The sequence below is a fragment of the Salvelinus fontinalis genome, chromosome 2, assembly GCF_029448725.1.
Source record: "Salvelinus fontinalis isolate EN_2023a chromosome 2, ASM2944872v1, whole genome shotgun sequence".
NCBI lineage: Eukaryota > Metazoa > Chordata > Actinopteri > Salmoniformes > Salmonidae > Salvelinus > Salvelinus fontinalis.
Window position 1 is genome coordinate 58,323,915 of NC_074666.1, and position 24,126 is coordinate 58,348,040.

At 43.3% G+C, this 24,126-nt stretch overlaps 1 protein-coding gene across 4 annotated transcripts in view; it reads left to right on the forward strand.

Moving 5' to 3' along the window:
* The window catches only part of LOC129822080 (calcium/calmodulin-dependent protein kinase kinase 1-like), a 150,397-nt gene that overhangs the window by 57,226 nt on the left and 69,045 nt on the right, over window positions 1-24,126 (forward strand). For all 4 annotated transcript variants that reach the window (XR_008754446.1, XM_055880004.1, XM_055879980.1 and 1 more), the window contains 2 exons: window positions 18,937-18,988; window positions 22,112-22,248. Coding sequence is in view for 3 of the 4 variants with exons in the window: in XM_055880004.1 (XP_055735979.1) it covers window positions 18,937-18,988; window positions 22,112-22,248 (189 nt within the window). In the remaining variant the exon portion in view is untranslated. The remainder of the gene's footprint in view (window positions 1-18,936; window positions 18,989-22,111; window positions 22,249-24,126) is intronic.

Sequence of the window (24,126 nt, forward strand, 5' to 3'; positions counted from 1 at the left end):
TACATTTGATCATTTAAAAGTCACTGTCCAGTGTTTTCATTGCCTATAATTAAAGGAACATTTCAAATGTTTTTAACTTCCTATTCATCATCTGCAGCACCACCCTAACATCAACATATGTGAAGATGGCGTGTTTCTATGTTTTGTAGTATAAAAGATAAAGGAAGAGAAGTGTTTCCAATGACATCAACCAATTAGTAGACAACTAGTTGGCAATTAGTAGGCAACGCCTACTCATAATTGATTAAAATCACATGATGCACACCTTGGAAACACTTATCTTCCTCCAATTTTTACTACAAGACCAAGAAACGTAACATTTTCACATATGTTGATGTTAGGGTGATCCTGGAGATGACGAATATGAAGTATAATAATATAATTTAAAAAAATATATTATTACAAAATGAGTGAAATTGTTTTCCTTCCAAAATGTTTTTATTAAGTATGTTAAAAAGCTGCTTTTCTGTGTTTAAATAGTGTGGGATTATCCCAACAACAGAATGGTGTGGGTGTATAGTGATCATGAAATATATTCATGACAATTAAACATCACATTATATGAGGAAATAGCAAGCATTTTTAAACAGTCTGTTTGACATACAAGTTTGAGGTGTGTTTTTTTTAAATATTTTTTTCTTTAATTTATGCTTTGGCAACAAATAATTGCCATATGACTAGTCAACAACATTATTTGGGTATGAGTTAACAGAATATACACTTTTAAAGTGAGATTCTCACCGGACAGTTACTTTAAAATGTAAATGAAGTTATTTAGCAAGTTAACACTCTTATCCAGAGTGATAAACAGTGCATTCAACTGAAGAAGAGCAGTTCTGGAAACCCTACTGTAGTAGTAGATCAGTGCGATGGTATTTTAGTTATTTCAATCTGTGTGATTGAAGAAGCATTTTGCGATCTCTTCATGCATTTGTAATCAAGCCTAATTGCACTGTCAGCTCATTGCCACGGGCACATTGTGTTCTCTCTGGCACTGTAGTAGTAATAGTAGTAGTGCACTCCCTACCTGGTAGTGTTTTGAAAACAGCAGTTTTGCCTGCGTAGCACACACACACACGGGTTTTGCCTGCGTAGCACACACACGAGTTTTGCCCGCGTAGCGTTCCCCTGACACACCTTTTAATATGCATGACTTTCTCTTCCCCCTCTCTTCTCTCTTCCCTAGCTTCCCTCGCTTTGCTCTGACAAACCAATGCTTCTCAACTTGTCAGCACAACAAAGACTCTGTAAATCCCCTTACCAAGGGAGGGATTGTCCTTGAACTCAAGAAAATATATTTTATTCCTGTGGTGGAGAATTCAGATTATGTATGGCTCTTAGCAGTTTGTGCCCTTTTGGAATATTACTTTTATCTGTTGAGATAGTCATCAGGACCACCTCAGGCCTTTTGAAAAGCAGATAAGACATATAGGACATCGGTGGATGACTACACTCTTAGAAAAAAAGGGTTCCAAAAGGTTTCTGCAGCTGTCCCCATAGGAGAACCCTTTTTGGTTCTAGAGAGCCCTATTTTTCCTCAGTGTTGTCGTGGTAATTTCCTGTATTACTCAATAAAGAGAGAGAGAGAGCCAACCACACACAAGTCAGAGTTAAATTATATATTCCATCTTTAATATATATACAAGCTTCACCCTTTTTGACTCTCAGATCAATTCAGTGTCTATAAATTAATTCTCTGAGAGTGCTTACAAAACAATTCTTAGTTTCATTTATAGCCAAGATACACCCCTCTCAACTTACAAAGAATCCTTTACCCGAAAGAGGAGTATCCTATCGCTAGACAGCATCAGATATAAATCATCGTTCAGTTTGATCTCCCAAGACAAGGTTTAAATCTCATGCTTGGTACTTCACTGTCTACCAACCATTACCTCATCCAATGGCATATATCAGTTGTCATTTCTAGATATTCCCAAACCTGGACAAGCTCAAAATCAGACAGTGAGCCTCTTAGGTGAAATACTAGGTCAAGATAAGGGCAACCTCAGAGGGGAAATACAATGGTTCCAAACACTGCCAAACTCCTTCCCCCTATGAGAAAAGTAGGGAGTGACTGGCGTACTGACATTGTATGAGATAACTAACTGGTTCCCCAATTAATAACTCCATCCCGTCACATGGTTTAGGAATAGTTACAAACAACGTTCCCATAAGAAAACAACGTTCCACTCTGTCCTCCTCCCCTTCTGATATTCTACTTAGCACCACATGGTTTAACAGATACATTGACTTATGAAGACAAGCCTGACCTCTCCCCTCTGGCCCCAAGTTACTAATCCCTAGCTCAGAAGATTCTAATGACAAGTATCTCACAAGCATATGATGAAAATAGCATCTTAAATATCTATGTTACCTTGCTAAATCTGATTCTGCCACGACAGTGTACACTACACTGTAAAAAATTCTCTTTGGATCAACCTAAAAAAATGACTTCAACTGGTTACAAGTAAATTCGTTTTCTCATTTGAAAACAACTAATTTGTTGAAACCAAATATATGATTCAATGCCAACTGTTTTATTTGATTATAACCAAACCTATATTTCAAGTTGCAACCTATTTCTTTAAACACTCAACTTACTTTTCCTCTTTGGTTAAATGTAATAAATAACAAATGGAACAAATTTCATCTTGTTCCAAATTTACTTGTATTTGAAATTACCTTTTAAAATTTCTTACAAGCAATTAAACAAATACCCTGTAAATCAAGAAAGGAAGTCGGTTCAATAACTTGAAATAATGTCCAAACATATTCTTTACACAAGACTTTCAGATTTAGTAGCCACAATATCATAACCAAGCATTGGCTACCTTAATATATCAGGCTCGTTATTAGAGGGTTTCCCGAAAATGTGGAGCTCGACAACATGACCGGATCCATATGCAGTGAGTGCATAACTCATTAGGGCGTCCGCCCATGGTGCTCAGAATGACAGAAATCACATTAGATTATGGAAGTAGCGATTTTATCATGTAAATCTTGGTAGGGCAAATATTTTGGGATGAAAAAAAGTGGGATGCATGCCAGCAAAGCCACAACACAACACAACACTAAACAATACATGAATTTCACTATAACAGTAACAAACGGTGCCCACAAACCTTCATAACGCTGACCCAACAGCAGTCCCAACATCTTACCACTGCTACACCTGACTATCAGCGGAGCCTTGTCTGGCAGCGAAACAGTTCATTCAGCCTCATTTACTGTTTAAAAAAAACATAGCTGATATAGCTGATTTACTTAAACAAATGTGGTTTCTACTGACAATTGAGATGTATAAACTACGACAAGCGGATAAGAGACAATCCGTCATTTTGATTAAGACATTAATGAGCGAGCTAGGACAGACGTAGTCAATTTAACTATTTGTTTAACACTTTGAAATGAACAGTGACAGAATTCAGAACATGGGCCGTTCTTACAGTGTTCTCCCTGTACACCAAGTCAGAACCGTAGGATAAATAAAGGGGACATATAAGCAGACAATGAAAGCTCTTACAATATTTGTTTATTACATTTCTCTAAAACAGGTTATAGGCTACATGTGCACCAAGTCAGAACAGTAGGCAAAATTAAGAGGGGTAAATGGACTAAATTATTAGGGTGAGGTACATGGACTACTAACATCTTACTACACAGCATACACTTAGTATTACTTTCTTAGCTACAGTATACATATCTCCCTGGCATATTACATAATTTATGCGGCAACATACAATACATTTTTGGACTCACCTTGTTGTGCTGTGCTCACTTGAACAGGAAGGTGGAGCGGTGGTCCTTCGTGGGCAAATTCTGTCATCAAAGTCTGGCATTCTCTGGATTCATAAAAGCGGTTGAATCATGATGATGTCATTTATCTTCAGGTCGTAGCTCTAGAAAGAGGCTGAATTTACAATTCCGAGTTGGATGACAGTTCAAACCGTATTTTCCTAGTCGGAGCTCATTTATTCCCGACTTCTCAGTTATCTTGAACTCACTGAAGTCAAGTTTTCGCAGTTCCGATTTAATAGTTGTTTTGAGCGCGTCACAAACCATGCTTCATTGACAGCATGGCCAGTGTTGAATGTTTATAATTTTAAACATGGAAAATATCCCCTTAATACCAGATTTGGGACCACACAGCCACTCCACTGAATAGCAGGCTAGTGATTGCTTTGCAATGCTTGCAGTTAGCCACTGTCACTGATTCCTTCCAAACCACTCCTTGTTGAATTTGCGATTTCCAACTTGTTGTTTAATGTTTATGTCCAATGGCTGATGAGCACCGATATGTTTTATGTATAATTTCTCATCATTATTTATCTTCATATGACAAGGATTAAAAAGGATTTGCCAGTAGATTGTCGATTTGATTCATGATGATGACTTCTAGCTAAGATTTTGAAAGTATGATGTTGACATGATCAGTCTAATCAAAGCTACTGTACATATAACGTGATTTGACGTCATTTGGTGGCCAATGACCTTGAGCCTCCTTGGATGGGCACTTCTAATGTAACTCTATGGCAGCACCCAAAGGGCTAGAATTTTCTAGCTCTACCCTTAGACTTGGCAGTGACGTAGTGTCCCCATGAGTGACAGACACTGAGCCAATCACGGCGCAACGCTCCATATTGTCACGCCCTGGCCTTAGTTAGGTCAGGGTGTGACATGGGGGATGCAGGTGTTTTTGTTATTATCTAGGGTTTTTTGTATGTCTATGGGTGTTTGCTATTCTAGGTGTGATGTATGTCTATGGTTGCCTAGATTGGTTCTCAATTAGAGGTAGCTGTCTATCGTTGTCTCTGATTGGGAACCATATTTAGGCAGCCATATTCATTGGGTAGTTTGTGGGTTATTGTCTATATGTTGGTTGCCTGTGTCTGCACTTTGGATTATAGCGTTTTGTAGTTTGTTTAAGTGTTCTTCGTTTTCGTTAAATAAATAGAGAAGAATGCATTCACTTCACGCTGCGCCTTGGTCATCCTCTCTTCAACGTTACGACGATCGTGACATATATTTTCTGCTGGCTTGCCCCACCACCAAAGAAAGCACTGAGCTAGGCTGAAACACCAGCATTTTGGAGCTGCCTTACTCAAAAAAACTAAAACAAAAAGAGACCATGTTTGTATGCGGCTTCATTAACTCAATGATATATCATTTTTTTTACATTGTTTGCAAACTGATATGTGACACGTATTAATACATTCGAGACGTGTAGCCCACTTGTCATTCTAATCTCCTTTGCATTAGCGTAGCCTCTTCTGTAGCCTGTCAACCATGTGTCTGTCTATCCCTGTTCTCTCCTCTCTGCACAGACCATACAAACGCTTCACACCGCGTGGCCGCGCCCACCCTAACCTGGTGGTCCCAGCCCGCACGACCCACGTGGAGTTCCAGGTCTCCGGTAGCCTCTGGAACTGCCGATCTGCGGCCAACAAGGCAGAGCTCATCTCAGCCTATGCGTCCCTCCAGTCCCTCGACTTCCTGGCACTGACGGAAACATGGCTCACCACAGATAACACTGCTACTCCTACTGCTCTCTCTTCGTCTGCCCACGTGTTCTCGCACACCCCGAGACCTTCTGGTCAGCGGGGTGGTGGCACCGGGATCCTCATCTCTCCCAAGTGGTCATTCTCTCTTTCTCCCCTTACCCATCTGTCTATCGCCTCCTTTGAATTCCATGCTGTCACAGTTACCAGCCCTTTCAAGCTTAACATCCTTATCATTTATCGCCCTCCAGGTTCCCTTGGAGAGTTCATCAATGAGCTTGATGCCTTGATAAGCTCCTTTCCTGAGGACGGCTCACCTCTCACAGTTCTGGGTGACTTTAACCTCCCCATGTCTACCTTTGACTCATTCCTCTCTGCCTCCTTCTTTCCACTCCTCTCCTCTTTTGACCTCACCCTCTCACCTTCCCCCCCTACTCACAAGGCAGGCAATACGCTTGACCTCATCTTTACTAGATGCTGTTCTTCCACTAACCTCATTGCAACTCCCCTCCAAGTCTCCGACCACTACCTTGTATCCTTCTCCCTCTCGCTCTCATCCAACACTTCCCACACTGCCCCTACTCGGATGGTATCGCGCCGTCCCAACCTCCGCTCTCTCTCCCCCGCTACTCTCTCCTCTTCCATCCTATCATCTCTTCCCTCTGCCCAAACCTTCTCCAACCTATCTCCTGATTCTGCCTCCTCAACCCTCCTCTCCTCCCTTTCTGCATCCTTTGACTCTCTATGCCCCCTATCCTCCAGGCCGGCTCGGTCCTCCCCTCCCGCTCCGTGGCTCGACGACTCATTGCGAGCTCACAGAACAGGGCTCCGGGCAGCCGAGCGGAAATGGAGGAAAACTCGCCTCCCTGCGGACCTGGCATCCTTTCACTCCCTCCTCTCTACATTTTCCTCTTCTGTCTCTGCTGCTAAAGCCACTTTCTACCACTCTAAATTCCAAGCATCTGCCTCTAACCCTAGGAAGCTCTTTGCCACCTTCTCCTCCCTCCTGAATCCTCCTCCCCCTCCCCCCCCCTCCTCCCTCTCTGCAGACGACTTCGTCAACCATTTTGAAAAGAAGGTCGACGACATCCGATCCTCGTTCGCTAAGTCAAACGACACCGCTGGTTCTGCTCACACTGCCCAACCCTGTGCTTTGACCTCTTTCTCCCCTCTCTCTCCAGATGAAATCTCGCGTCTTGTGACGGCCGGCCGCCCAACAACCTGCCCGCTTGACCATATCCCCTCCTCTCTTCTCCAGACCATTTCCGGAGACCTTCTACCTTACCTCACCTCGCTCATCAACTCATCCTTGACCGCTGGCTACGTCCCTTCCGTCTTCAAGAGAGCGAGAGTTGCACCCCTTCTGAAAAAACCTACACTCGATCCCTCCGATGTCAACAACTACAGACCAGTATCCCTTCTTTCTTTTCTCTCCAAAACTCTTGAACGTGCCGTCCTTGGCCAGCTCTCCTGCTATCTCTCTCAGAATGACCTTCTTGATCCAAATCAGTCAGGTTTCAAGACTAGTCACTCAACTGAGACTGCTCTTCTCTGTATCACGGAGGCGCTCCGCACTGCTAAAGCTAACTCTCTCTCCTCTGCTCTCATCCTTCTAGACCTATCGGCTGCCTTCGATACTGTGAACCATCAGATCCTCCTCTCCACCCTCTCCGAGTTGGGCATCTCCGGCGCGGCCCACGCTTGGATTGCGTCCTACCTAACAGGTCGCTCCTACCAGGTGGCGTGGCGAGAATCTGTCTCCTCACCACGCGCTCTCACCACTGGTGTCCCCCAGGGCTCTGTTCTAGGCCCTCTCCTATTCTCGCTATACACCAAGTCACTTGGCTCTGTCATAACCTCACATGGTCTCTCCTATCATTGCTATGCAGACGACACACAATTAATCTTCTCCTTTCCCCCTTCTGATGACCAGGTGGCGAATCGCATCTCTGCATGTCTGGCAGACATATCAGTGTGGATGACGGATCACCACCTCAAGCTGAACCTCGGCAAGACGGAGCTGCTCTTCCTCCCGGGGAAGGACTGTCCGTTCCATGATCTCGCCATCACGGTTGACAACTCCATTGTGTCCTCCTCCCAGAGCGCTAAGAACCTTGGCGTGATCCTGGACAACACCCTGTCGTTCTCCACCAACATCAAGGCGGTGGCCCGTTCCTGTAGGTTCATGCTCTACAACATCCGCAGAGTACGACCCTGCCTCACACAGGAAGCGGCGCAGGTCCTAATCCAGGCACTTGTCATCTCCCGTCTGGATTACTGCAACTCGCTGCTGGCTGGGCTCCCTGCCTGTGCCATTAAACCCCTACAACTCATCCAGAACGCCGCAGCCCGTCTGGTGTTCAACCTTCCCAAGTTCTCTCACGTCACCCCGCTCCTCCGCTCTCTCCACTGGCTTCCAGTTGAAGCTCGCATCCGCTACAAGACCATGGTGCTTGCCTACGGAGCTGTGAGGGGAACGGCACCTCAGTACCTTCAGGCTCTGATCAGGCCCTACACCCAAACAAGGGCACTGCGTTCATCCACCTCTGGCCTGCTCGCCTCCCTACCACTGAGGAAGTACAGTTCCCGCTCAGCCCAGTCAAAACTGTTCGCTGCTCTGGCCCCCCAATGGTGGAACAAACTCCCTCACGACGCCAGGACAGCGGAGTCAATCACCACCTTCCGGAGACACCTGAAACCCCACCTCTTCAAGGAATACCTAGGATAAAGCAATCCTTCTGCCCCCCCCCCCCCCCCCCCCCCCCTTAAAAGATCTGATGCACTATTGTAAAGTGGCTGTTCCACTGGATGTCATAAGGTGAATGCACCAATTTGTAAGTCGCTCTGGATAAGAGCGTCTGCTAAATGACTTAAATGTAATGTAAATGTAATACCAAAATAACATGCAAAACGGGAAAACCCCACATATATAAATACATTGAATGGTCGCCACTGGATTATGGTATTGCATTTTAACCAAACATGCAACTTGTGTAATGAAGCAGCCAATCAAATATAATTTTCAAACATTTGCTAAAATGCAATTTGCTGGAAAACACCATTTTAAACAGTGCAGCTGGGAAAAGTCCATTCTTAACAGCGCACCTGATAGCGGTTCCATATGTAACAGAGATGAAAATCTATGTTAGAAACTTAGAAAGAGGGGGAATCTAAAAATGCAACAACTAGGATGGGTTGCTAATATGACTAGGATTGTGCCTTTGGTTTCTGTGCTTTTGGCTTCATTGTGTGAACTGTTTGCCCTTTTTATATATTTTTTTAATCAATTCCCCATTACATATCACCATTAGTAAATATACCATTAATCCCTGTCATTTGGTTACATACATTTCAGTTAATGCATGTATTAATTACAGTCATTTACCGTTCTCATTCTGGGAATGGAAACATTGTTTGCATAGTTCTAAACCTGCTACACTTGGAAAGTTTTTGGTTTATTTCATAACCATCATTTATGAGATTTTTAAATGTTTTCATTGTCCTTTGTTTGGAGTGCTCAATGTGAGCAATGAACATGTGTCTGGTTTCTCTGGCCTGATAACGTTGAGGGGGCGCGTGTGTAACAGTTTAGTCCCTCTCCTCGCCCCGAACCAGGGACCCTCTGCACACATAGACAACAGCCACCCTCGAAGCATCGTTACCCATTGCTCCACAAAAGCCGCGGCCCTTGTAGAGCAAGGGGAACAACTACTTCAAGGTCTCAGAGCGAGTGACGTCACCGTTTGAAACGCTATTAGCGCGCACCCCGCTAACCATTTTACATCGGTTACACGTGCAACTGAGCACGCATAAGAGTACCTGGCCTACAGCGTGGACATTTAGGAAAGTGTTTTTTAACATCCATTGCGAATTATAATATATTTAAACTATAATTCCTCATTGTAAGCTATTTGAAAAATCTTTACAACAATCCTCCCCTCAAATAATCACCAATCCTTGATGTGAAAAATCAATGGAAGTTATAGGCCTACTGCTGCATTGGCCTATAGGCAATGAGTTCCATGCGATCATTTCTTTAGCTGCCAATGGATCACGGTGTATCAATGTGTCCATATGGCAGAGGCTGGTGATCTTGCATTAGTGGACTTTTCAATCTGTATCATTTTAATTCCGATTTTTATAATTACTGACACGCAGAATGGTAGAATCGGTAGGATAAATTGTAAGCTTCCCCAAACTTGAAACTCATGAGCTGCATATAAAGTCTTTATAAAAGAATTGCCTCCATATTGGTCAGGTTTTGCCTATAGGCTACTTTGGAGCAAGGTAAGACATCCCTAATAAAGTAAGTATTCAGGTTTTAAACGATTAAGTATGCTTTCAAAATGCATACTGCCTTCATCAGGTGCACTGCAAATACCATTTGAGAAGTAAAAATAGTAGCTATTTTTAGTTGTGCACCAAAGCTGTTCAAAATAGGTTCTGTATGCTGTGCGCGTGTGATAGTTGGTACATGATGACTGACGAAATATACACAGGCCAATTTAATAGCACAAAATTATTAACCTATAGACCAATAATTATTTGATTTCAGACAAATTGAATAGAATAGGTTGAACGAACCAAAGTGTTTTCAATCATTCAAATCAGTAAAACCTCTTCAGATGAACAATAGCTTCATCCCACTTTTTACAGTGTATGAAATCAAATAAAATTGTATTTGTTGCATGCTTTGTAAACAACAGATGTAGACTAACAGTGAAATGCTTACTTATGAGTCCTTCCCAACAATGCAGAGAAAGAAAATAGAGAAATAATAGAAAAGTAAAACACGTAATAATAGATATATAATGAGTAACAATAACTTGGCCATATACCAGTGGTGCCAGTACTGAGTGGATGTGCAGGGGTACGAGGTAATTGAAGTAGATATGTACATATACTAGGAATAAAGTGACAAATAATAAACAGTAGCAGCAGTGTATGTGATGAGTCAAAAGAGTTAGTGCAAAGGCGTCATGCAGATAGTCCGGGTAGCTATTTCACTAACTATTAGGCAGTCTTGTGGCTTGAGGGTAGAAGCTGTTCAGGGTCCTGTTGGTTCCAGACTTGGTGCATCGGTACTGCTTGCTGTGTGGTAGCAGAAAGAACAGTCTATGACTTGGGTGGCTGGAGTCTTTGAAAAATTGTAGGGTCTTCCTCTGACACTGCCTGGTATAGAGGTTCTGGATGGCAGGAAGCTCGGCCCCAGTGACGTACTGGGCCATACGCACTACCGTTTGTAGTACGGTGCCGTCAGATGCCAAGCAGTTTGCCATACCAAGCATTGATGCAGCGCGTCAATATGCTCTCAATGGTGCAGCTGTAGAACTTTTTGAGGATCTGAGGGCCCATGCCAAATCTTTTCAGTCTTCTGAAGGGGGAAGAGGCAGTGCCAGGCCCTCTTCACGACTGTGTTGGTGTGTTTGGACTATGACTGATCCTTAGTGATGTGGACACCGAGGAACTTGAAGCGCTCAACCCGCTCCATTAAAGCCCTGTCGCTGTGAATGGGGGGTGCTCGGGCCCTCCGTTTCCTGGGGTCCACGATTAACTCCTTTTTCTTGATGACATTGAGGGAATGGGTGGTTGTCCGGGCACCACACTGCCAGGTCTCTGACTCCCTACCTATAGGCTGTCTCATTAGGTGATCAGGCACACCACCGTCGTGTTGTCGGCAAACTTAATGATGGTGTTGCAGTCGTGCGGGGCCACGCAGTCGTGGGTGAACAGGGAGTACAAATGGGGACTAAGCACGCACCACAGAGGGGCCCCTGTGTTGAGGGTCAGCATGGCGGATCAATCAATCAATTTTATTTTATATAGCCCTTCGTACATCAGATAATATCTCGAAGTGCTGTACAGAAACCCAGCCTAAAACCCCAAACAGCTAGAATGCAGGTGTAGAAGCACGGTGGCTAGGAAAAACTCCCTAGAAAGGCCAAAACCTAGGAAGAAACCTAGAGAGGAACCAGGCTATGAGGGGTGGCCAGTCCTCTTCTGGCTGTGCCGGGTGGAGATTATAACAGAACTATGCCAAGATGTTCAAAAATGTTCATAAGTGACAAGCATGGTCAAATAATAATCATGAATAATTTTCAGTTGGCTTTTCATAGCTGATCATTAAGAGTTGAAAAACAACAGGTCTGGGACAGGTGGCGGTTCCATAACCGCAGGCAGAACAGCTGAAACTGGAATAGCAGCAAGGCCAGGCGGACTGGGGACAGCAAGGAGTCACCACGGGCGGCAGTCCCGACGCATGGTCCTAGGGCCCAGGTCCTCCGAGAGAAAGAAAGAGAGAAGGAGAAAATTAGAGAGAGCCAAGATTTTCAAAATGTTCATAAATGACAAGCATGGTCAAATAATAATCAGGAATAAATATCAGTTGGCTTTTCATAGCCGATCATTAAGAGTTGAAAACAGCAGGTCTGGGACAGGTAGGGGTTCCATAACCGCAGGCAGAAGAGTTGAAACTGGAATAGCAGCAAGGCCAGGCGGACTGGGGGCAGCAAGGAGTCACCACGGCCGGTAGTCCCGACGTATGGGCCTAGGGCTCAGGTCCTCCGAGAGAAAGAGAGAAGGAGAAAATTAGAGAGAGCCAAGATTTTCAAAATGTTCATAAATGACAAGCATGGTCAAATAATAATCAGGAATAAATCTCAGTTGGCTTTTCATAGCCGATCATTAAGAGTTGAAAACAGCAGGTCTGGGACAGGTAGGGGTTTCGTAACCGCAGGCAGAAACAGTTGAAACTGGAATAGCAGCAAGGCCGGGCGGACTGGGGACAGCAAGGTGTCAGCATGCCCGGTAGTCCTGACGTATGGTCCTAGGGCTCAGGTTCTCAGAGAGAAAGAGAGAACGAGAGAATTAGAGAGAGCATACTTAAATTCACACAGGACACTGGATAAGACAGGAGAAGTACTCCAGGTATAACCAACTGACCCTAGCCCCCCGACACATAAACTACTGCAGCATAAATACTGGAGGCTGAGACAGGAGCGGTCAGGAGACACTGTGGCCCCATCCGAAGAAACCCCCGGACAGGGCCAAACAGGAAGGATATAACCCCACCCACTCTGCCAAAGCACAGCCCCCACACCACTAGAGGGATATCCTCAACCACCAACTTACAATCCTGAGACAAGGCCGAGTATAGCCCACAAAGGTCTCCACCACAGCACAACCAAGGGGGGGCGCCAACCCAGACAGGAAGTTCACATCAGTAACTCAACCCACTCAAGTGACGCACCCCTCCTAGGGACGGCATGAAAGAGCACCAGCAAGCCAGTGACTCAGCCCCAGTAACAGGGTTAGAGGCAGAGAATCCCAGTGGAGAGAGGGGAACCGGCCCTGGAGAGACAGCAAGGGCGGTTCGTTGCTCCAGAGCCTTTCCGTTCACCTTCACACTCCTGGGCCAGACTACACTCAATCATATGACCTACTGAAGAGATAAGTCTTCAGTAAAGACTTAAAGGTTGAGACCGAGTCTGCGTCTCTCACATGGGTAGGCAGACTGTTCCATAAAAATGGAGATCTATAGGAGAAAGCCCTGCCTCCAGCTGTTTGCTTAGAAATTTTAGGGACAATTAGGAGGTCTGCGTCTTGTGACCGTAGCGTACGTGTAGGTATGTACGGCAGGACCAACTCGGAAAGATAGGTAGGAGCAAGCCCATGTAACGCTTTATAGGTTAACAGTAAAACCTTGAAATCAGCCCTTGCCTTAACGGGAAGCCAGTGTAGGGAAGCTAGCACTGGAGTAATATGATCAAATTTCTTGGTTCTAGTCAGGATTCTAGCAGCCGTATTTAGCACTAACTGAAGTTTATTTAGTGCTTTGTCCGGGTAGCCGGAAAGTAGAGCATTGCAGTAGTCTAACCTAGAAGTAACAAATGCATGGATTAATTTTTCTGCATCATTTTTGGACAGAAAATTTCTGATTTTTGCAATGTTACGTAGATGGAAAAAAGCTGTCCTTGAAACAGTCTTGATATGTTCGTCAAAAGAGAGATCAGGGTCAAGAGTAACGCCGAGGTCCTTCACAGTTTTATTTGAGACGACTTTACAACCATCAAGATTAATTGTCAGATTTAACAGAAGATCTCTTTGTTTCTTGGGACCTAGAACAAGCATCTCTGTTTTGTCCGAGTTTAAAAGTAGAAAGTTTTCAGCCATCCACTTCCTTATGTCTGAAACACAGGCTTCTAGCGAGGGCAATTTTGGGGCTTCACCATGTTTCATTGAAATGTACAGCTGTGTGTCATCCGCATAGCAGTGAAAGTTAACATTATGTTTTCGAATAACATCCCCAAGAGGTAAAATATATAGTGAAAACAATAGTGGTCCTAAAACGGAACCTTGAGGAACACCGAAATGTACAGTTGATTTGTCAGAGGACAGACCATTCACAGAGACAAACTGATATCTTTCCGACAGGTAAGATCTAAACCAGGCCAGAACTTGTCCGTGTAGACCAATTTGGGTTTCCAGTCTCTCCAAAAGAATGTGGTGATCGATGGTGTCAAAGGCAGCACTAAGGTCTAGTAGCACGAGGACAGATGCAGAGCCTCGGTCTGACGCCATTAAAAGGTCATTTACCACCTTCACAAGTGCAGTCTCAGTGCTATGATGGGGTCTAAAACCAGACTGAAGCATTTCGTATACATTGTTTGTCTTCAGAAAGGCAGTGAGTTGCTGCGCAACAGCTTTTTCTAACATTTTTGAGAGGAATGGAAGATTCGATATAGGCCGATAGTTTTTTATATTTTCCGGGTCAAGGTTTGGCTTTTTCAAGAGAGGCTTTATCACTGCCACTTTTAGTGAGTTTGGTACACATCCGGTGGATAGAGAGCTGTTTATTATGTTCAACATAGGAGGGCCAAGCACAGGAAGCAGCTCCTTCAGCAGTTTAGTAGGAATAGGATCCAGTATGCAGCTTGAAGGTTTAGAGGCCATGATTATTTTCATCATTGTGTCAAGAGATATAGTACTAAAACACTTAAGTGTCTCTGCCGATCCCAGGCCCTCGCAGAGCTGTGCAGATCCAGGACAGCTAAGCCCTGGAGGAATACGCAGATTCAAAGAGGAGTCCGTAATTTGCTTTCTAATGGTCATGATCTTTTCCTCAAAGAAGTTCATGAATTTATTACTGCTGAAGTGAAAGCCATCCTCTCTTGGGGAATGCTGCTTTTTAGTTAGCTTTGCAACAGTATCAAAAAGAAATTTTGGATTGTTCTTATTTTCCTCGATTAAGTTGGAAAAGTAGGATGATCGAGCAGCAGTGAGGGCTCTTCGGTACTGCACGGTACTGTCTTTCCAAGCTAGTCAGAAGACTTCCAGTTTTGTGTGGCGCCATTTCCGTTCCAATTTCCTGGAAGCTTGCTTCAAAGCTCGGGTATTTTCTGTATACCAGGGAGCTAGTTTCTTATGACAAATGTTTTTCGTTTTTAGGGGTGCAACTGCATCTAGGGTATTGCGCAAGGTTAAATTGAGTTCCTCAGTTAAGTGGTTAACTGATTTTTGTCCTCTGACGTCCTTGGGTAGGCAGAAGGAGTCTGGAAGGGCATCAAGGAATTTTTGTGTTGTCTGAGAATTTATAGCACGACTTTTGATGCTCCTTGGTTGGGGTCTGAGCAGATTATTTGTTGCGATTGCAAACGTAATAAAATGGTGGTCCGATAGTCCAGGATTATGTGGAAAAACATTAAGATCTACAACATTTATTCCATGGGACAAAACTAGGTCCAGAGTATGACTGTGGCAGTGAGTAGGTCCAGAGACATGTTGGACAAAACCCACTGAGTCGATGATGGCTCCGAAAGACTTTTGGAGTGGGTCTGTGGACTTCTCCATGTGAATATTAAAATCACCAAAAATTAGAATATGATCTGCTATGACTACAAGGTCTGATAGGAATTCAGGAAACTCAGAGAGGAACGCTGTATATGGCCCAGGAGGCCTGTAAACAGTAGCTATAAAAAGTGATTGAGTAGGCTGCATAGATTTCATGACTAGAAGCTCAAAAGACGAAAACGCCATTTTTTTTTTTGTAAATTGAAATTTGCTATCGTAGATGTTAGCAACACCTCCGCCTTTGCGGGATGCACGGGGGATATGGTCACTAGTGTAACCAGGAGGTGAGGCCTCATTTAACACAGTAAATTCATCAGGCTTAAACCATGTTTCAGTCAGGCCAATCACATCAAGATTATGATCAGTGATTAGTTCATTGACTATGACTGCCTTTGAAGTGAGGGATCTAACATTAAGTAACCCTATTTTGAGATGTGAGGTATCACGATCTCTTTCAATAATGGCAGGAATGGAGGAGGTCTTTATCCTAATAAGATTGCTAAGGCGAACACCGCCATGTTTAGTTTTGCCCAACCTAGGTCGAGGCACAGACACAGTCTCAATGGGTATGGCTGAGCTGACTACACTGACTGTGCTATTGGCAGACTCCACTAAGCTGGCAGGTTGGCTAACAGCCTGCTGCCTGGCCTGCACCCTATTTCATTGTGGGGCTAAAGGAGTTAGAGCCCTATCTATGTTGGTAGATAAGATGAGAGCACCCCTCCAGGTAGGATGGAGTCCGTCACTCCTTAGCAGGTCAGGCTTGGTCCTGTTTGTGGGTGAGTCCCAGAAAGAGGGCCAATTATCTACAAATTCTATCTTTTGGGAGGGGCAGAAAACAGTTTTCAACCAGCGATTGAGTGCTGAGACTCTGATGTAGAGCTCGTCACTCCCCCTAACTGGGAGGGGGCCAGAGACAATTACTCGATGCCGACACATCTTTCTAGCTGATTTACACGCTGAAGCTATGTTGCACTTGGTGACCTCTGACTGTTTCATCCTAACATCGTTGGTGCCGACGTGGATAACAATATCTCTATACTCTCTACACTCGCCAGATTTAGCTTTAGCCAGCACCATCTTTAGATTAGCCTTAACGTCGGTAGCCCTGCCCCCTGGTAAACAGTGTATGATCGCTGGGTGATTCGTTTTAAGTCTAATACTGCGGGTAATGGAGTCGCCAATGACTAGGGTTTTCAATTTGTCAGAGCTAACGGTGGGAGCCTTCGGCGTCTCAGACCCCGTAACGGGAGGAGTAGAGACAAGAGAAGACTCAGACTCAGACTCCGACTCGCTACATAATGGGGAAAACCGGTTGAAAGTTTCTGTCGGCTGAATGATCGACACCGGTTGAGCATTCCAACAGCATTTCCCTCCAGAAGCCATGAGAAAGTTGTCCGGCTGCGGGGACTGTGCGGGGGGATTTATACTAACGTTACTATCTGTACTTACTGGTGGCACAGACGCTGTTTCTTCCTTTCCTACACTGAAAATACCCTTGCCTAACGATTGCGTCTGAAGCTGGGCTTGCAGCACAGCTATTTTCGCCGAAAGGCGATCGTTCTCCTGTATATTATGAGTACAGCGACTGCAATTAGAAGACATCATGTTAATGTTACTACTTAGCTTCGGCTGTTGAAGGTGTTGACGAACCATGTCCAGATAAAGCGTCCGGAGTGAAAAAGTTGAATGAGGGAAAAAAGTTGCGATGGAAAAACACTGATGTCAACCCAACATGCTCTGATTATGGCCGTCTGCCGGGCTGAGGTTGGATGACTCGTCACTGCTGGTGTTGGGTGTGGATGATGGTGGTGTTGCCTACCCTCACCACCTGGGGGCATGTGTTGTTGCCTACCCTCACCACCTGGGGGCATCCCGTCCAGGATCCAGTTGCAAAGGGAAGTGTTCATTTCCAGGGTCCTTACCTTAGTGATGAGCTTGGAGGGCGCTACGGTGTTTAACGCTGAGCTGTAGTCAATGAACAGCATTCTCATGTTGATCTTCCTTTTGTCCATGTGGGGCCGTGTGGAGTGCAATAAAGATTGCGTCATCTGTGGATCTGTTGGATCTCGAATAGGCTTCAATGTTGTGATCTTTGACACAGGCAGGGAATAACTAGCAACACTACTGATGGTGGTACTGTAACTGTAGCGGTGGAATTAACAGAATGACAAAACATCTCTCCTCTGAGATATGCACTATCCATTCATCCTTTTCATCCGCTGAACAATGACTAGTCTGATGTCCCTGACGTTACACGCAGAATCAGGGAATGTACTAGCATGGTGGTGGTGCTGGGAGAAACAGAAATTATCTCCTATAAAATATGCACCATCCATTGTCCTTCATCATCGTGTCTGAACAGCATCTGATGTCCTTAACATTACACACACAGGGAGAATATGAATGCTGCCATTAATAAAGCTGTGTGATGCTTTCAGATGGGTCTTATTCATTAGCCAACACAAAAATACATTTAATCCGCAGGTGCAAGGAATTAACACCTAATTAGTGCTATAGAGGAGAAGGTAATTAGGTGTGTGTGTGTGTGTGTGTGTGTGTGTGTGTGTGTGTGTGTGTGTGTGTGTGTGTGTGTGTGTGTGTGTGTGTGTGTGTGTGTGTGTGTGTGTGTGTGTGTGTGTGTGTGTGCCACTGAAGGAACTGGCCTCTCGCATCATTTGAACACCAGACTACTCTGAAGATGTGATGTCACAGAATGTTTTTAATTCTATCCTGAGCTGAAGGATTGAAAGATCTTACTTACAGAAGAAAGTGTAGGGTTGAACTTCAATAGCATTACTGTAGGTAACTAGTTAATGAGTTTATATTTGAATGTATGGCCAGTGGCCACCGCACCTTGTAGACCTACTGCATGGTAACAAACTGTAGGCTCCAGTATTGGACCATCAGCTTGCTTTCTGGAGTCATTACCATAACTATATTCTACATGGTAGCTAGTAGAGTTAAACTAGTCACTAACAGAAGTCAACCCTTCCTTAACAGAAGCCATCTTCCACCGTGTGTCACTTCTTTTCTATAGTCATTTATGCAATCACTTACCCACCGGCAGAGAGAGTGGTGCTGGGAATTTTAAGTATGTCATTAGCACAAGAAACAATATTTATGAAAGCTTTTCTTTTATTAGTATGGGAATGAATCCAGGAAGTGAGAGATGTTATTATGCCATCCATTTCACTCGAAATTAGGATGCTTTGACTGCGAGTGTCACACTGACCATTGTGTACTGAACGCTAATGAATATGACATTTATTAAATGCTGAAAAATAGCTGTTCTGTTCTGTATGTACAGTATCTAGTAAGCCCATTTTTGTTAGTCTCTCTCTCTTAATCCTGTTCAACATGTAATGAATGAAGAAATGGATGGATGGATAAATAAATGGATGGTATAATGAATTAACAAACATTATTGAATAAACTTGATGTATCTGTTCTGCACTAAAGTGCACTGTATGTAATGTGTGTGTTTATTGTTATAGTGATTCAACTAATAGTGAGTGACCAGAATGAAATATATGGCATGTTGGCTCACCAATATCACCAATCTCATTCCGCTCTCCTTCTCTTCCAGGCCATGAAGGTGGTGTCCAAGAAGAAGCTGATGAAGCAGTATGGATTCCCACGTACGTGGAACACGGTTTGGCTTTTACACATTCAATACTCATTGGTCTCTGGTCCTCTGGAGCTCAGTTGGTGACTTTGATTTCCCTGTACCACCCACACATAAACAATGTATACATGGCATGACTGTAAGTCATGTTGTATAAAAGTGTCTTCTAAATGGAATATATTATATAATTACGATCCAGCTCGAAGGACCATCAAACAAAGGATACAGATAGGATGTTAAGTACTGTGACCACATGCTCCAGATTGTGTGGGACAGTCACACATTTCAGTCCCTTGTCCCACAACCAAACAATCCTGCATTTTATCAACAAATTAAAACACCCCTAATTTACAAAAAAAGGTTGATTTGTCCTGAATTTCAGTCATACATTCCAACCTGTCTTTTGGGGTTGCACTTATGACAAGATATACAGTGCATTCTGGAAAGTATTCAGACCCCATTACTTTTTCAAAATGTTGTTACATTACAGCCTTATTCTAAAATGAATGAAATAGTTTTCCCCCCCTCATCAATCGACACACAATACCCCTTAATGACAAAGCAAAAACAAGTTTTTAGAAATGTTAGCAAATGTATTCAAAATAACAAACTGAAATATAACATTTACATAAGAATTCAGACCCTTTACTCAGTACTTTGTTGAAGCACCTTTGGCAACGATTACAGTCTCAGGTCTTCTTGGTTATGACGCTACAAGCTTGGCACACCTGTATTTGGGGAGTTTCTCCCATTCAGCTCTGCAGATCCTCTCAAGCTCTGTCGGGTTGGATGGGGAGTGTTGCTGCACAACTATTTTCAGGTCTCTCCAGAGATGTCACCTCCCTGACCAAGGCCTTTCTCCCCCGATTGCTCAGTTTGGCCGGACGGCCAGTTCTATGAAGAGTCTTGCTGGTTCCAAACTTCTTCCATTTAAGAATGATGGAGTCCACTGTGTTCTTGGGGACCTTCAATGCTGCATAAATGTTTTGGCTACCCATCCCCAGATCTGTGCCTCGACACAATCCTGTCTCGGAGCTCTACGGATAAACCCTTTGACCTCATGGCTTGGTTTTTGCTCTGACATGCACGGTCAACTGTGGGACTTTATATAGACAGCCGTGTGCCTTTCCAAATCATGTTTAATCAATTGAATTTGGAAACAGGACTCACTTGAGCTAAATTTCGAGTCTCATAGCAAAGGGTCTGAACACTTGTAAATAAGGTATTTCTGTTTTTAATTTTTAATACATTTGCAAAAAATGTATAAAAACTTGTTTTGCTTTGTGATTATGGGGTATTGTGTGCTGATTGATGAATAAGGCACAAAATGTGGAAAAAGGAAAGGGGTCTGAATACTTTCCGAATGCACTGTATATCATAAGAATATGGCACTGGTGATGTAGAGCACTTCTCCAATTGCTCCCAATTGCTGTTGAGATCTGTTATTCCGTGCAGCGCAAAATCGAGACGTGGGCCAATGTTATATCGTCAACCAATCACATTTGTCAAATCATTTCGGGCAAAATTCCAGCTAAATTTGGAGAGGACAGCTTGGAGAGGACTACTTACGAAGAGCTACAAAAGTAAGGAGGCCTAAGCCACTATTATTCGAGTCACAGACATGTCACAAGATCCCGTTCTAAAGTCGACTCCCAACTACAATGTGTTGAGTCTCGAGTCAAGTCCAAGACGTGCATTCTAAGAGCAAGTCGAATCACAAGTTTTTTCAAGTTCAGTCTCAAGTCAAGTAAAAAAAGTAAACAGTTAATATTCTTGATCACCAAACAATTTTTTGAGCTGCATATTTATTTATCTAAATCCTCTCTTCATACAATTTGACATTTGAGCTGCACCCGATCTTATAGCTGTACAGGAAATCAGCAATCTGTTCACTAGCTCAGTGGTTCTCAAACTTTTTGACCCTCGACCCCCCGTGAACACGCGCGCACAATCGCTGCGCAAATGTAGCTTGTCATTATAGCCATAAACGGTGATGCATTTTCAAAACACAAGATATAGAAATAACCTGGGTTTTAGACCTGCATTTTGAGCTGAAAGTCATTTATGTTAGCAGTCAGTATCAACTAAGGATATCATGTCACATTTTCACTTCTCTGGAGTCCAGAGCAGGCAGGATCATATGGTCTACCTGTACACAGCGGAGGATGCAAGATCTGATGGAAAGCATGATTTGTCTAGCTTTTGTCTTCCTCACAAATATTGTAATTCATTTGTCAGAATATGTTATATCTTCATCCCATAAGTATTGCAGGTAGTACGATGTTACAGCTATCTCTAGACACATAACCACTGAGGTATATAATTAGAAACCCACCCAAACTAGGCCTATTTGAAAATAATCAATGGAATCATCACCAGGTCTGGCAAAGATGCATCTGTAGCAGATTGCTAAACTGTATTTTATATGGATAATATGAGTGTAGGTAGGCTACTCTGTTTTTGAAAACCCATAGAAAATGAAACAACCGCTTTCAGGTCACGATATGTTCGCCCATTTTTGTGCGCCAATGCTGATGACTGGTCATTGGTCAACAGTCAAAACAAGCAAATCTTTGGTTCTGAAGAACAGATGAGATGTTTTTGAAACAAGATTTGGTGCAATGCCGTAGGCCTATGTTAGTGATCAGATTGAATAAGCAAAAGTATTAATATGAAATACAAATGGTAGGCTATATGAAGCCTATTCAAATATGAATAAAAAAATCCCATTCAGTTTCACACTCGCTGTTCTATGTAAGCTACACTAGTCTGTCTCGTTAATGTCCCTCAAAATCATTCCCTTGTCCCCACAATTGGGTATTTTAGATGTGGTCACACTAATCTTAAGCAGTGGCATTACTCATGTATACACTTGGCTTCTCTCATGTACCCAGATATGAGTGATTTTAACTTGACTTACTCCCTGGTGAAAGTATAATTATTGACTTGTGTCTCATATATGCTTTGTGAAACTGCTAACAGGGACTTTGTTGTGGAGGGTGTTGATTAGGATGCTTTCAACTAAATTGCCTTTCTTAATTGCGCCTGAAGAGATGAATAAAATTGTATTGAATTTAATGGAATTGTCAGCTGACGTGAGGTTGGTGGTTTGTGTGGCTGTTGTGATTCCCTGCAGGTCGCCCCCCTCCTAGAGGACCCAAGGTGGCGGTCCAAGGCGAGCAGCCCAAAGTCCTAGGCCCCCTGGAGAGGGTCTACCAGGAGATTGCCATACTCAGGAAGCTGGACCATCTCAACATAGTCAAACTGGTGGAGGTGAGGGTAGAGCCTACCCAGATAGCACATAATGTTCTGAGAACCATATGTTTTTTTAAAGCTTGGTGAGAGCGTAGTTGTCCTATGCTTATTTTTACAACCTTCCCACAACTTTCAGGGAATGGTACAATGAAATTGCTTGGCTTTGGAACATTCTCAGCACATTTAAGGAACTTCACAAAAAAACTTTATTTTATTGGTATTTCATTACTTTAACAGAAGTATCTTCAAACATCTTTACATTTAATACCATTTTGGGTAATGTTCTAGGGACATTCTTCAACTGGTTTGACAATGGAATGTTCTCATAGTTGAGAGAATGTTAAGAAAACAGCGTTCTTCTATGGGAATTTCAGTACTTCTGCATAAGGTTTCCTACAGTTTTTTTTTTAAATATATAAAAAATATACAGCTGAAGTCGGAAGTTTACATACACCTTAGCAAAATACATTTAAACTCAGTTTTTCACAATTCCTGACGTTTAATCCAAGGAAAAATTCCCTATTTTAGGTCAGTTAGGATCACCACTTTATTTTAAGAATGTGAAATGTCAGAATAATAGTAGAGAGAATGATTTATTTCAGCTTTTATTTCTTTCATCACATTCCCAGTGGGTCAGAAGTTTACCTACACTCAATTAGTATTTGGTAGCATTGCCTTTATATTGTTTAACTTCGGTCAAACTTTTCGGGTAGCCATCCACAAGCTTCCCACAATAAGTTGGGTGAATTTTGGCCCATTCCTGCTGACAGAGCTGATGTAACTGAGTCAGGTTTTAGGTCTCGATGCTCGCACACGCATTTTCAGTTCTGCCCACAAATGTTGTATAAGATTGAGGTCAGGCCTTTGTGATGGCCACTCCAATACCTTGACTTTGTTGTCCTTAAGCCATTTTGCCACAACTTTGGAAGTATGCTTAGGGTCATTGTCTATTTGGAAGACCCATTTGCGACCAAGCTTTAACTTCTTGACTGATGTCTTGAGATGTTGCTTCAATATATCCACATCATTTTCCTACCTCATGATGCCATCTATTTTGTGAAGTGCACCAGTCCCTCCTGCAGCAAAGCACCCCCACAACATGATGATGCCACCCCGTGCTTCATGGTTGGGATGGTGTTCTTCGGCTTGCGAGCCTTCCACTTTTTCCTCCAAACATAACGATAGTCATTATGGCCAAACAGTTCTATTTTTGTTTCATCAGACCAGAGGACATTTCTCCAAAAAGTATGATCTTTGTCCCCATGTGCAGTTGCAAAGCGTAGTCTGGCTTTTTTATAGCGGTTTTGGAGCAGTGGCTTCTTCCTTGCTGAACGGCCTTTCAGGTTATGTCGATACAGGACTCGTTTTACTGTGGATATAGATACTTTTGTACCTGTTTCCTCCAGCTTCTTCACAAGGTCCTTTGCTGTTGTTCTGGGATTGACTTGCACTTTATCTCTAGGAGACAGAACGCATCTGCTTCCTGAGCGGAATGGCGGCTGTGTGGTCCCATGGTGTTTATCCTTGCGTACTATTGTTTGTACAGATGAACGTGGAACCTTTAGGCGTTTGGAAATTGCTCCCAAGGATGAACCAGACTTGTGGAGGTCTATAATTGTTTTTCTGAGGGCTGATATCTTTTGATATTCCCATGATGTCAAGCAAAGAGGCACAGAGTTTGAAGGTAGGCCTTGAAATACATCCACAGGTACACCTCCAATTGACTCAAATGATGTCAATTAGCCTATCAGGAGCTTCTAAAACCATGACATAATTTTCTGGAATGTTCCAAGCTGTTTAAAGGCACAGTCAACTTAGTGTATGTAAACTTCTGACCCACTAGAATTGTGATCAGTGAATTAAAACTGAAATAATCTGTCTGTTAACAATTGTTGG